The following is a 13,023-nucleotide window of genomic DNA, read 5'->3' as shown; positions in this document are numbered from 1 at the left end:
TTTTAAATGACTTTTTTTTTTGGAGACAGGGTTTCTCTGTGTAGCCTTGGCTGTCCTGGACTCACTTTGTAGACCAAGCTGGCCTCGAACTCACAGAGATCCGCCTGCTTCTGCCTCCCAGGGATTACAGGTGTGCACCACCACACCTGGCTTAAATGACCCTTTCATTAAGCAACAGGGTCGTCTGGGGACAAGAGAAATGAGTCTCTCTAATCGCTCCTTTTAAACCCAGGAGCATAAGACCCACATCCCCCCCCCCTCCAATTCCTTCCACCAAGGTCTCTAAGCTGCTCTCAAATTCATGCCCTCTGGCTTCCCCAGATCTGCTCCTGACCCTTGATTCCAAAATAATGAATAGGAGAAAACGCACACTCACAGAAAGAAAAAGAAGCCAGAGTTCCACTTTGGCCCTTGACTCACAAAGCAGTGCCCAGGGTCAAAGTGATATAGCTTGCCATGTGTTCCCTGATCTTGGCTAAGGCCATGTGTGTGTGTGTGTTTGTGGGTCCCTAGGTCTGTGCCCATCGCTACACCCAGGTGCTGTGGTCTGGGCTAGAGGACCAGCGGCGCATGGTGGGCAAGTGCTATGTGCGTGGCAACGACCTCCAGCTGGACCCTGGTGATGACTGGCAGACCTACCACAATGAGATGTGCAACAGCAACACTGACTACTTACAGACCGGCATGTGCCAGCTGGGCACCAGCGGTGGCTTCACCCAGAACACTGTATACTTCGGTGCCCCTGGTGCCTACAACTGGAAAGGTGGGGGCTTGGAAGAAGGGAGGGCAACAGAGACCACCTGTCAGTAAGCCACAGGGACAGCCAGTTCATACCGTCCAGGGCAGGCTCAGAAGGGACAGGGCCCCAGGCCAACAGCAGTAAGCATTACAGTCTCTACTGTGTCAAAGCACTCGCTGTGTGCCACAGTGGCTTCGCATGTGTCATTTTAAAATCTCCTGCGTGTGTACACATGTGCGCATGTGGGTAGACAAGCCTGGAGTTCACTGATGCACCGTGGGTGGCTGGCCAGTGGACTCCATGGATTGTCATGTTTTCACCCTGGAATTGCTGGGCTTATAGACACATGATGCTGTGTGATGCTGTGCCTGGCTTATAGACACATGATGCTATGCGATGTTGTGCCTGGCTTATAGACACATGATGCTGTGCCTGGCTTATATACACATGATGCTGTGTGGATGCTGGGAATCTGAATTCAGGTCCTCTTGCGCATGGCAAATACTTTACTGATGGGAGCTATTTCCTTGCACACATTATCCTAATCAATCTGAAAAGTGTGTGTGTGTGTGTGAGACAGAGTCTCACTATGAACTTATTACACGGCTTAGGCTATTCAGACTCATAGCAATCCTCTTGTCTCTATTTCCTGAGTGCTGCAATTATAGGCACGAACCTAGCATCACTTAAGAACTCTGGTGATATGAGCATTTTATACCTATTTTACTTGATTAAAAATAATCACGTCCGCCTTTAATTCCAGCACTTGGGAGGCAGAGGCTGGTGGATCGCTGTGAGTTCGAGGCCAGCCTGGTCTACAAATTGAGTCTAGGACAGCCAAGGCTACACAGAGAGACCCTGTCTCAAAAAACCAAAAAAAAAAAAAAAAAAAAAAAAAATCACATCTTAGAGAGGGCCAACAATAAATTAGGAAACCTAGACTGGATTGTGGCCCGTCTGACCTCAGCTGAACCTCTGGCAACTTTTACAAACATGCTTCAGGTGCAAACACTAAAATCTTAGCTTAGGATTTGTTAGACTCAGGAGCAAAAATTGGCCAGTCCCAGTGGTACTGTCCTCTGATCCCAGCTACTGGGAAGCTGAGGCAGGGAGAGTCCAGTCCTGCCTGGGATAGACATTGAGTTCAGGTCTGGCATCGGTTAGTAAGACCCTGATTCAAGATTTTTAAAAAAGGGGAGAGTGGGGAACACATAGTTCAGTGGTAGAGCACTTACTTAGCTTGTATGAGGGTCTAAGTTCAAACCTTGTACCACAAATTAAAGAGGAGAAAACAAATTCCTCCTCTACCCCAACCCCCCCACCCCATTTCCCAATGTTCAGTGTCTTAAGACTCCTTCCACACTTACTTTAGGGTTTTGTTGTTGCTGTTGTTTTAAAGATTTATTTATTGTATATGAGCGCTTTATCTGTAGAAGATAGCATCAGATCACATTATAGATGGTTGTGAGCCACCATGTGGTTGCTGGGAATTGAACTCAGGACATTTGGAAGAGCAAGCTGTGCCCTTAACCTCTGAGCCATTTCTCCAGCCTCCTTTAGTTTTTTTTTTTTTTAATGAGTTTTTTCAAAACATTTTAGGTATGTTGGTGTTTTGCCTGCATGTTGTCAGTGTGAAGGTGTCAGATCCTCTAGGACTGGAGTTACAGGCAGTTGTGAGCTGCCATGTGGGTGCTGGGAATCAAACCAGGGTCCTCTGGAAGAGCAGCCAGTGCTCTTAACTGCTAAGCCATCTCTTCAGACCCTTATTATAATATTTATAGGTATCTTCTTTTTGTTTGTTTGTTTGTTTTGTTTTTTGGTTTTTTGAGACAGGGTTTCTCTGTGTAGCCTTGGCTGTCCTAGACTTACTTTCCACTTTCTCTTTTCATGCATCATAAGCTAAAAGCAGTGTTTGGGGGGTAAATACACACAAGGACTGTCCTTTTGGGGTAACAGACTATTTCGCAGGGCCGTGGATCCTTGTTTAAAGAGCTAGAGAAATGGCTCAGCACCCCCAAGGTGGCTAACAACTGTCTTTAACTCCAGTTCCAGGGACCCCCTAATGCCCTTTTCTGGCCTCTGCAGTCGCTGCATGCAAGCGGGCAGAGACATACTCACGGGCAAAACACCCACCTATAACCCTGTAAACCAGATGGTGGGGTGCTGCATGCCCATAGGTGGGGTGCTGCATGCCCACGGGTGGGGTGCTACATGCCCACAGTTCAGAGGCTGAGTGAGGCCTGAGGATCAGGAGCTCAAGGCCTTTCTGATCCCCTGGAACTGGAGTTATAGACCATTGTGGACCACCACGTGGGGTACTGGGACTCAAACCTGGGTCTTCTAGAAGAACAGCAGCCAGCGTTCTTCCCCACTGAGCCATGCTTCCAGTCCCCCGTCACAGAAGCCCGAAGAAGGAAGTGATTTATAAGCAGCAGTGCTTACACACAGAAAGAGTTACTGTTGTTTTCATGATGTGGAGGTGGTTATGGTAAAGGAAAAAGGGCGCGACTAATTCTTTCTGCTTCCTTTCCCCCCCCCCCCGCAATCTTTTTGCAGGAAACAGCTACATGATTCAACGGAAAGACTGGGATTTATCTGAATATAGCTACAAGGGCTTAGAGGACCAAGGAAACCTCTACATTGGTAAGTCCAGGGCTTGGTGGCCCATTGGAGGATGAGGGAAGCCAACTTGATCCCTAACACACTGGTATGCTGTGGGGTGAGACGGACGGTACAGTGGCATTTAGTTCAAATAGAGCACACGTATTGGGCACTGCCTGCACGTGAGACCCTGGTTTAGACTTTCACACGCAAAGTTGGTTGTGTCATGAAGTTCAAAACCCAGTGTGCAAGGGAGGCTACACCTGGATCTGCAGCCCAATTTATTTTTATTTTTATTTTTTTTTGCTCAACTTGGCATAGAGGGATATAAGGTAACGGAGGGCGGTGAGCTAGAGGGATAGGCCCAGTATAGATGGGGACGAATTTACTGGGGCTTTGATTGAACACCTCCCCTTCATCCCAGGGTACACGGTGCAGGTAGGCAGTGCCATCCTACATCCCACGGACATCACTGTTGTGACGGGTGCCCCACGACACAAACACACGGGCGCTGTCTTCTTGCTGAGCCAAGAGTCAGGTGGAGACCTGCGGAGGAAGCAGGTGCTGAAGGGCACGCAGGTGGGCGCTTATTTTGGCAGTGCCATTGCCCTGGCAGACCTGAACAATGATGGGTGAGAACCTAGGGACACAGGGTGGGGGCATCCTCTGGGACCAGGGGGAAAGGTGGGGGCGGGGGAGTGCGGGTGGCAGGCTTGCTCGAGCTAGATCAGGGAAGCAGAAGCTTTGCATTCATACATTCACTGTTTTCAGGGTCTTGCGATCACACTTTTATGGCGGTCTGGACATTTGCATGTCATTTGCATGACACCCCTCAGAGCTTGCTTGTCTGTACCTGTGCCAATGGGGCCAGGGGCTTTTTCCCCGGGTGTGATCTTTGCCTGCATGGTTTCTCCAATGACATGAGTTTTCTGTTTGGTGGGTCTTGCGGGCCTTCTCGTGGGCTGTGTGGTCAGACCGCGTGTCATTTGCTCAGTTGAATGGCCCTGGCAAAATCGTGCTCATTTAAATGACAGTTCGGTTGGGTATCCGAGGCCAGCCTCACGTTTCCATTCCCACTCGTCTCCTGTGCAGGTGGCAGGACCTCCTTGTGGGTGCGCCCTACTACTTTGAACGGAAGGAAGAGGTCGGCGGTGCTGTCTACGTCTTCATGAACCAGGCGGGCACGTCCTTCCCTGACCAACCTTCCCTCCTGCTTCATGGCCCCAGCCACTCTGCCTTTGGCGTCTCTGTAGCCAGCATTGGTGACATCAACCAGGATGGATTCCAGGGTATGAGCCAGTACTCCTCCTTGGGCACCCTCACTGACTGAGCACCAACTGTATACCAGGCTTATCAGGACTCACAGCTCAAAGGGATAGTAAAGAGGATGTACGAGGCTAGCCTGGGGGGCTCGCCTAGAGTGGGTGATAGGTGATTACGTTGAGCGTGCCCAGAAGAGAGCACAAATAGCATGCATCACGAACATGGGAGCGATGTAATGCACACTACCAAAGTGTATACTGGGGGCAAGCTGGTGAATGCTCTGAAAGCCAGGCAGAGGAAATGGGGCTTTCTCTATTTGGGTCACAGTCAGAGCAGGGTGGCGAGGTATCTAGAGAACGTTTTGGAGCAGGGATGTTTGTATGATAGCTTGTTGCTTTGGAGGGTGATTCTGGAGGGGTGTGGGGTAGAAGCAGGCAGGAGGAAACCTAGGGAGCTAGGATCCGGAATGTACCCTATCAGGTGATAAGGAAAGGCTGGGACGAAGAGCCCTAGGTATAGTGGCATTGCCTTGCCAGTGCTCTGCGAGACCTGGGGAGAAGTCACAGGAAGGACACCTTGGGGTGTGAGCCTCTAAATAGGGAGCACTTACGACCTCAGTTTCCCAGAACCCAGCTGAGAACCAAAGGGAAGGCCTCTACCTCTTAGGAGGCAGACGCGGGTGTCAGAAAGGTCAGCCGACAGGCCGGAGCACGTCCTGCACAAGGCTCGGAGTTTTCAGCGTAGGGGTCTGTTCACTCTGCTTGGCATCCTTTACAGGCACCCCTCACCCCACCTCCCACCCCCCCACCCCACCTTATCAGATCGTGTGTAACAGATAAATCCAGCAAAGATTGAGGTCATCAAACATGCTGAAGTTTACTCGAGGGAAAACATTGCTTAGCATTTTAAAAGTCGTCTTGACACTCGAAGGTCCGCTATATTGAAGCAAAGTCCGCCGTAGTATTGTAGTTATAACCCAGCTATAGTCCTGCTTGTCTGACCTTGGGATCTGAGTCTTCTCGTCTATAGAAGAGGATATATAATAGTGCTGTTTCCCCAGCCTCAGCACTCCTGTAAGGGTTATGTGAAATGGATGCTATGAACGCTGGCAGTTATCAATGGGGAATGGCTTCTTTTCTGGCCTTATAATAAATGTCAGAAGAACTAAGGTGTCTGGAGCAGTTGGTTGATGGGCCGAGAGGGCAAGCAGCAAACACTGGATTATGCTGGGGCAATATGGGGCTCGGCTCTGTCTGTGGCACTGACTTGCTGTGTGTGACTTTGGGGGAAGTTTCTTCCCCTTTCCGGAACCTCCAATTCCCAACCACAGCTCTGGAGCACTGAAGTTCCCTGCTGCCCTGAACACGTCTGCCAGGGTGAGGTCGTTTGCCACGCTGGGGCTTAGCGGCCTACAGCGGAGAGGGAAAGAGCTATGGGGCCTGGAACACCTGGTGACTCTGCCCATCTCTCCTCCCCCCAGACATTGCTGTGGGAGCTCCATTTGAGGGCCTGGGCAAGGTATACATCTACCACAGCAGCTCCGGGGGCCTCCTCAGGCAGCCCCAGCAGGTATGAGTGCTCGGGGACAAGTCTGGTACCCCTCTTCCCCTGGGGCCTCTTCGTTTAATCATGCCTCAGAACCTGTCCCTACCGCTTCCTCTTGGCCTCAGATAATCCATGCAGAGAAACTGGGACTGCCTGGCTTGGCCACCTTCGGCTACTCTCTGAGTGGGAAGATGGATGTGGATGACAACTTTTATCCAGACCTGCTAGTAGGAAGCCTGTCAGACCACATTGTGCTGCTGCGGTGAGCTGGGAGACCGTGGGCAGGGGCATGGCCGGCTGGCCTCTATCTTCATCTTTATGGTGGCTCGGCTCCGCCCACTTCTTCAGTGATCCATAGAAAACCTAAACCCCAGTCCTGGCCTGGAGTATGCAGAAAATACTGATACCTGCCTGTTTTCTTGTTACTATAGGGCCCGGCCTGTCATCAATATCCTCCATAGGACTTTGGTGGCCAGGCCAGCTGTGTTGGACCCCTCGCTTTGTACAGATACTTCTTGGTGAGACCATCAGCCCAGTTCTTCCTACACACTCCTTATGTATAGGCAAGCCGGGAAGGGCCTCCGGCCCTAAGCCTTCCCCTTCCCACCCTCCCTGCCCCCCCCTACTCCCCATCCCCCTACACCCCCCCCCACCGGATTCTCCTGATGCTCCACGGTCAGCAGCTGGATTCTAGGGCCAGTAACACTTTCCCTATGCAATCTCATTCAAAGTCAAAGTTCCTTGCAGGAGCTAATGTGTGAGCACAAAGTAAGGAACAGGAGCTCTGGATGAGCCCCTCCTGGCTGGGGGAGATCAGGGAGAATGCCTGAGGAGTGAGGGCTGGAAGGGAAGGGACAAGGGATGCTCCTAGGCGGATGGGTGCCAGGGAGAAGATTCACCCTAGGCAAATTATGAGCCTGAGGCTCAGCTAACATATAAAAGGTAATAACCAATGCACAGGGGTCTTGAGATAATTAAATGAGATAATATTTTTTTTAAAGTCCTAAGCACAGTACGCTGTACTTTGTATTAAAAACAAACAATTGCTAAGAAAGAGAAAAAGACAGCGGTGACCCTAAGGGTTTTCTGTGGGTATCTGTGTGATAGCAAAGGGGACAGAGCTGAAAAGCATGGGATGGGTGACAAAAGTAAGATCTGGAGACCCCAAGACCTGGACTGGGCCATCAGTCAACTGATAACACCAGATAAATCCTGCTCCCTGGACCACAGTTTCCCCACTGGTGACCCCCTAGAAACAGTGAGTGAGAACTCACCACAGCTCTGTAGACTTCCCCAGTTTTGCTCCTGCCTTTCTCAACAAGGGTCCTGAGTTCCCTTTGCCTAGCACAGGAGTGAGAAATAGGACATGGCTGTCCCTCCCACTGTGACCAGGCTCTGCTATGCGTGTCCCCCCCCCCCCAACAGTGTTCAGGTGGAGCTGTGCTTTGCCTACAACCAGAGCGCTGGGAATCCTCACTACAGGCGGAACATCAGTGAGTGCTGGGCACATGGTGTTCAGGTGGAAGGGAGGGAGATGGGGGATGCTCACCCGCCCGCCTGCTGACTGCCCTGTCCCGTCTGCAGCCCTGGCTTACACACTGGAGGCTGACCGGGATCGCCGCCCACCCAGGCTCCGATTTGCCCGCAGCCAGTCGGCTGTCTTCCATGGCTTCTTCTCCATGCCAGAGACATATTGCCAGACACTGGAGTTACTGCTGATGGTGAGGGAGGAGCTGTGGGGTAGGATGGGGGCTCTGCGGTCTCTGAAAAGAGGTGGCCAATGTCCCTCCAAGTCAAAGCTGAGAGACAGGGGTGTCCCCAAAGACAGAGTTTGGGGAAGTCAGTCTAGTGAATATGGATTGGCAAGATGGTAGCCTGCACACAGCTTGTCACCCATGGTAGGAGGAAGAGAAATCCCGGGGTGGAAATGGAGTCAAGAGACTTTATCACCAGCCGGGCGTGGTGACGCCCTTTAATCCCAGCACTTGGGAGGCAGAGGCAGGCGGATCACTGTGAGTTCGAGGCCAGCCTGGACTACAAAGTGAGTCCAGGACAGTCAAGGCTACACAGAGAAACCCTGTTATAAAAACACACCCCCCCCAAAAAAAAAGAGAGAGAGAGAGAGAGACTTATCACCTAAAAAAGAGGTGTTGGTTCTTGACAGTCTGGAAAGAATGGGTCACTGACAGGGGCAAGCTCAGTTCCTCTTTGGGGCATCATGGTGTCTGGGGTGGGGGCAGGGGTGGGGTGGGGTGGGGTGGGGTGGGGACCTGGAGATCCGTAAAGTAAAGAGGAGCCCCTGTCTTTGGGAGGTTGGGCAGTACAAGATAGTAGGACTCAATTTGGTGATTGGATTAGTGGGAGTTCAGCTTAACTTGGGGGTTCAAGGTAGAGAGAACCCTCGCTCCTCCCTGGGGCTTATTCTGGCTTATTCATTTATCAAAATGAAAGGATTCAACATCGTCCCCTTCCACAGGACAATGTCCGTGATAAACTCCGTCCCATCGTTATTGCCATGAACTACTCCTTGCCTTCGCGCATGCCCGATCGCCTCAAGCTGGGGATGCGGTCTCTGGACTCCTACCCAGTCCTCAACCAGGCACAGGTTCCGGAGAATCACACTGAGGTGAGCAAGGCCTCCCCTGGGGCCAGGAGGGCTGTGGGGCCAGAGGATGATGTGGGGTGCAGCCCCTCAAGCCTCCCACTGTTTCCAGGTCCACTTCCAGAAAGAGTGCGGGCCAGACAACAAGTGTGACAGCAACCTGAGGATGCAAGCAGCCTTCGTGTCTGAGCATCTGCAGCCTCTAAGCAGGTGGTATCTGGGTGGTGACACTGATTGGTCCAGGGCTGGGCGGGGCATCATTGGCTGACAGAATTGGGGTAAGGCCTCGTTGGCCAGGAAAGGGGTGGATGTGAGCAGTGGGGCTTTAATTAGCACAGGTTAAGACTGCAAGGTAAACTAGGCATGGTGACACACATGCCTTTCATCCCAGAACTAGGGAGGCAGAGGCAGGTGGATCTCTGAGTTCGAGGCCAGTCTGGTCTACAAAGCTAGTCTTGGACAGCCAGGGCTACACAGAGAAACCCTGTCTCAAAAAACCAAACCAAACCAACCAACCAACCAAACAAACAAACCCAAAAAGACTGCAAAGTATGAGCTAGTTGGTACCCAGTGGCTTTCCCAGCCCTGGAGGCCTGAGGGACAGAAGCTCGTGGAGGTGGGGCTTTTGGCTTAGCTCTCGACTCCTGTCTTCAGGCTCCAGTACAGCAGAGACACTAAGAAACTCTTCTTGAGCATCAATGTGACCAACATCCCGAGCCGCGAGCGGGCTGGGGAAGATGCCCATGAGGCACTGCTCACCCTGCAGGTGCCATCTGCCCTTCTACTGTCCTCAGTGCGCCCGGTGAGTGCCTGCTGTCCAGGCTCAACCCGAACCCGGCTTCCTATCTATTTGTACCCCAAATGTATATGAATTACCCTACTTGAATTATCCCTCTTTTGTGGTGTGCTGACCTCCTTCCGGACTGGGCCACCTCTGCTGCTTGATAGACAAGCCTTCAGAGCTTCTAACTGTGCTCCATAAGTAGACTGAAGGCAAGTATAACCCTGACTGTATTTGCTTTCTGTCCTCAGGCTGGGACCTGCCAAGCTAATGAGACCATCCTCTGTGAGCTAGGAAATCCCTTCAAACGGAACCAGAAGGTGAGAGCTGGCCACATCCTCCACTCCTGGAGGGTCCTTGTGCTGGAGCTCCTAGCCATTTTTGCCCAATTCATGGGGGTTTCTTGGAGCAAAGAGCCAGAGTGGAGGAGGGGAAGGGCCAGCAGGGAGCGAGAAGAAGCCCAGACACTAAGAAATGGAGCTACCAGGGAGCTATGCGTGACTCTAGGGGAGGTCACTTTGGCTCACCCCTACACCTGATGCCACCTCTTTCATCTGATGTCATACCTCAACTTCCCCTAATACAACAGCGATGCCGCAGAACAGGAAATGCAGACTTAGAAGGTTTCAGTAACCCGCTTAAAGTTGTGCAAAAGAGATCCCCCAATGATGTCACCTGAAGAAGAGACAGAGGAAGCAGAGATGGAGGGGTGGGGGTTTCCTAGCCTGGATCTTCCCCCACGCCAAGGCCCCCCCTGCTGCATTTCAAAGCTCCTTTCTGCTTCCCTGGCCCTTGCGCTAGATGGAGCTGCTCATTGCTTTTGAGGTCATCGGGGTGACGCTGCACACGAGAGACCTTCTGGCAGTGCTACAGCTATCCACGTGAGTGACCCCGTGAAGCCAGTGTGGCCAGGCCTGAGCTTCTGTCCTGGGTCTCCTTCTTAGCACCCGCATTTTCTCCTCAGGTCGAGTCACCAGGACAACTTGCAGCCCATGACGCTCACTTTGGAGGTGGACTACACACTCCAGGCCTCACTCAGCATGTGGGTACCACTCCGTCCCTAGTCCTTTGAGCCTGAGCCAGGGCCTCCCCGCCCTTAAGGTGCCTCCTGAGATCCTCTGACACGTCTCTTGGCCCGGTATCCTCCTGGGTTACCTTTTCCTAGTGACAATGGTCACTATCACAGTTGTGTCATTATTCCCTGTCTGGGGCTGAGGTGATGGCCTGCCCTTTCTTTTCATTCTCAGCTTTATTTTCTTGATACTTACCGTTGTGTATGCACACATATGTATGATGGGCGTTGGCATGTGCACATGTGAGAATGCAGATATGTGCATGCTGTGGAATACATGTGGAGGTCAGAGGACAATATGAGGTGTTGAGCCTCACCTACACCGTGTTTGAGGCAGGGTGTCTCTTTGTTGTCGGCCATTGCGTACACCAGAGTGTATATGCCAAGCTGGCTGGCCCATGGGTTTCCTTAGGGATCGCCTTGTCTCCACCACGCCTCTCACATTAGGAGCACCTGGATGACAAATGCATGCTCTGGTACACAGCTTTTAAGTAGGTTGCTTAGGGGATTAGAACTCAGGGCCTCACACTTGCTTAGTGAATGCTTGATCCACTGAGCCAACTCCTCAGCTGTCAGCACCCACCTTCCCGCAACACTTTAAAAAAAAATTTTTTTTTCTAAGCTGGACATGGTAGGCAGAGGCAGGAGGATCTCTGTAAGTTCGAGGCCAGCTTGGTCTACGAAGCGAGTCCCGGACAGCCAAAGCTGCACAGAGAAACCCTGTCTCGAAAAACCAAATCCAAAAAACAAAAAGGGTTTGTTTGTTAGATTTATTTCATGTCTATGATGGTTTGCCTGCATATATGTATGTGCGTCATGTGCATGCCTGGTACCCATGAAGGTCAGAAGAGGGTGTTAGAGCCCCTGAAACTAGAGTTACAGATGGTGCTGAAAAACACCATCTTCCAGTTCTTTGGAAGAGCGATACGTGCTCTTATCCTCTGACCTGTCTCTTCAGCCCCTCCCCCACCTCCTTGAAGGCCCACTATGCAAAGATGTCAAAGACCTCTCCTTATTGACTTTGCATCACTGCCCGGCACTGTACTGGCTATTACTAACTCTACCTTACAGGCGAGGAACCTGAGGCTCAAAAGGGATCAGTAGTGTGTGTGTGAGGCCACACATCTGGTGCCCACACATCTGGTGCATGGCAGAACTGAGGTTTATGCACCAAGGGAACTGTAGCCATCCAGCCTTGGCACCACAGTGCCCCCCCATGGCACCGCAGTCCCCTCTGGTGGGGGTCTGGCCTCCTGTCTGCCTTGACTCAATGTCTTTCTTACTCTAGGATGAACCATCGGCTGCAGAGCTTCTTTGGTGGGACAGTGATGGGTGAGGCTGGCATGAAAACCGTGGAGGATGTAGGAAGTCCCCTGAAATATGAATTCCAGGTAAAGCCGCCTCTGGGGTCTTGCCTGGTGACTCTTACAAAAGGCAATGGGGAGAGATGGTTCTGAGTCCGGGGTTCAAAAGTGGGAGGATTGAGGGTCGTTGAGTTGCGAGTTGTTTTTCCAAACGATGGTAGCCATGACACACAGGTCACGTGTGCCCACAGGTGAGCCCAGTGGGTGATGGGCTGGCAGCCTTGGGCACACTGGTTCTAGGTCTGGAGTGGCCCTATGAAGTTGCCAATGGCAAGTGGCTGTTGTACCCCACGGAGATCACGATCCACGGCAATGGGTCCTGGCCCTGCCAGCCATCTGGAAACCTTGTCAACCCTCTCAACCTTACTCTCTCGGTAAGTTCATCATCAAGAGTGGTCCATGTGCATCTCATTTGCATGCAGGAGGGCAGAAAGGTCAGTGTCTTTCCCTGCTACCTTGGTCCTCTTTGGGAGCCTGATTACCCTCGATGCCCGTCCTCTCTCTCTCTCTCTCTCTCTCTCTCTCTCTCTCTCTCTCTCTCTCTCTCTCTCTCTCTGTGTGTGTGTCTCTCTGTCTGTCTGTCTGTCTCTCTGTCTGCCTCTCTGTCTCTCTCTGTCTCTCTCTGCCTTCCTAACAAATCTGTGCCCTCTGCAGGTCCCCGGAGACAAGCCACCCTCTCCACAGCGCAGGCGGAGACAACTGGACCCAGGGGGAGACCAGGGTCCCCCACCTGTCACACTAGCTGCTGCCAAAAAAGCCAAGTCTGAGACTGTGCTGGTGAGTGGCCAGGCCAGAGGTGGGGGAGGACTGCACAGCCTGTCACAAGGCACATGGGCATCAGGGGCCCACGGAGACGACTCACACAGAGACAGCAGTTTAAAGAGGTTCTGTGAAGTTGGGCCTCAGAAGCGTCCTGACAGAAAAACAGATTTACCTCCTACTCTAGGAGCATCCAACACAATGCATCCAAAAAGGAACTGCTGCCCTGACTCCAAGGCCTCACATCCCATCGGGGCCATTCAGCTTGGACATTTGGGCAGGGGAGGGACAGGAGGA

At 52.0% G+C, this 13,023-nt stretch overlaps 1 protein-coding gene across 2 annotated transcripts in view; it reads left to right on the top strand.

Annotated features, from left to right (window-relative positions):
* ITGA3 (integrin subunit alpha 3) overlaps positions 1 to 13,023 on the top strand; it is a 34,675-nt gene that overhangs the window by 10,665 nt on the left and 10,987 nt on the right. For both annotated transcript variants that reach the window (XM_084748975.1, XM_084748976.1), the window contains exons 4-21: positions 514 to 763; positions 3,296 to 3,382; positions 3,765 to 3,972; positions 4,433 to 4,629; positions 6,084 to 6,172; positions 6,274 to 6,410; positions 6,580 to 6,666; positions 7,574 to 7,641; positions 7,733 to 7,869; positions 8,625 to 8,774; positions 8,863 to 8,960; positions 9,405 to 9,552; positions 9,783 to 9,851; positions 10,333 to 10,412; positions 10,496 to 10,573; positions 11,892 to 11,994; positions 12,159 to 12,341; positions 12,622 to 12,744. In XM_084748975.1, the coding sequence (XP_084605101.1) occupies positions 514 to 763; positions 3,296 to 3,382; positions 3,765 to 3,972; positions 4,433 to 4,629; positions 6,084 to 6,172; positions 6,274 to 6,410; positions 6,580 to 6,666; positions 7,574 to 7,641; positions 7,733 to 7,869; positions 8,625 to 8,774; positions 8,863 to 8,960; positions 9,405 to 9,552; positions 9,783 to 9,851; positions 10,333 to 10,412; positions 10,496 to 10,573; positions 11,892 to 11,994; positions 12,159 to 12,341; positions 12,622 to 12,744 (2,292 nt within the window). The remainder of the gene's footprint in view (positions 1 to 513; positions 764 to 3,295; positions 3,383 to 3,764; positions 3,973 to 4,432; positions 4,630 to 6,083; positions 6,173 to 6,273; positions 6,411 to 6,579; positions 6,667 to 7,573; positions 7,642 to 7,732; positions 7,870 to 8,624; positions 8,775 to 8,862; positions 8,961 to 9,404; positions 9,553 to 9,782; positions 9,852 to 10,332; positions 10,413 to 10,495; positions 10,574 to 11,891; positions 11,995 to 12,158; positions 12,342 to 12,621; positions 12,745 to 13,023) is intronic.

The sequence above is a fragment of the Acomys minous genome, assembly GCF_964271855.1.
Source record: "Acomys minous genome assembly, chromosome: 12".
NCBI classification, from domain to species: Eukaryota; Metazoa; Chordata; class Mammalia; order Rodentia; family Muridae; genus Acomys; species Acomys minous.
The sequence above is the reverse complement of the archived record's forward strand: the minus strand, read 5'-3'. Positions and strand labels throughout refer to the sequence as shown.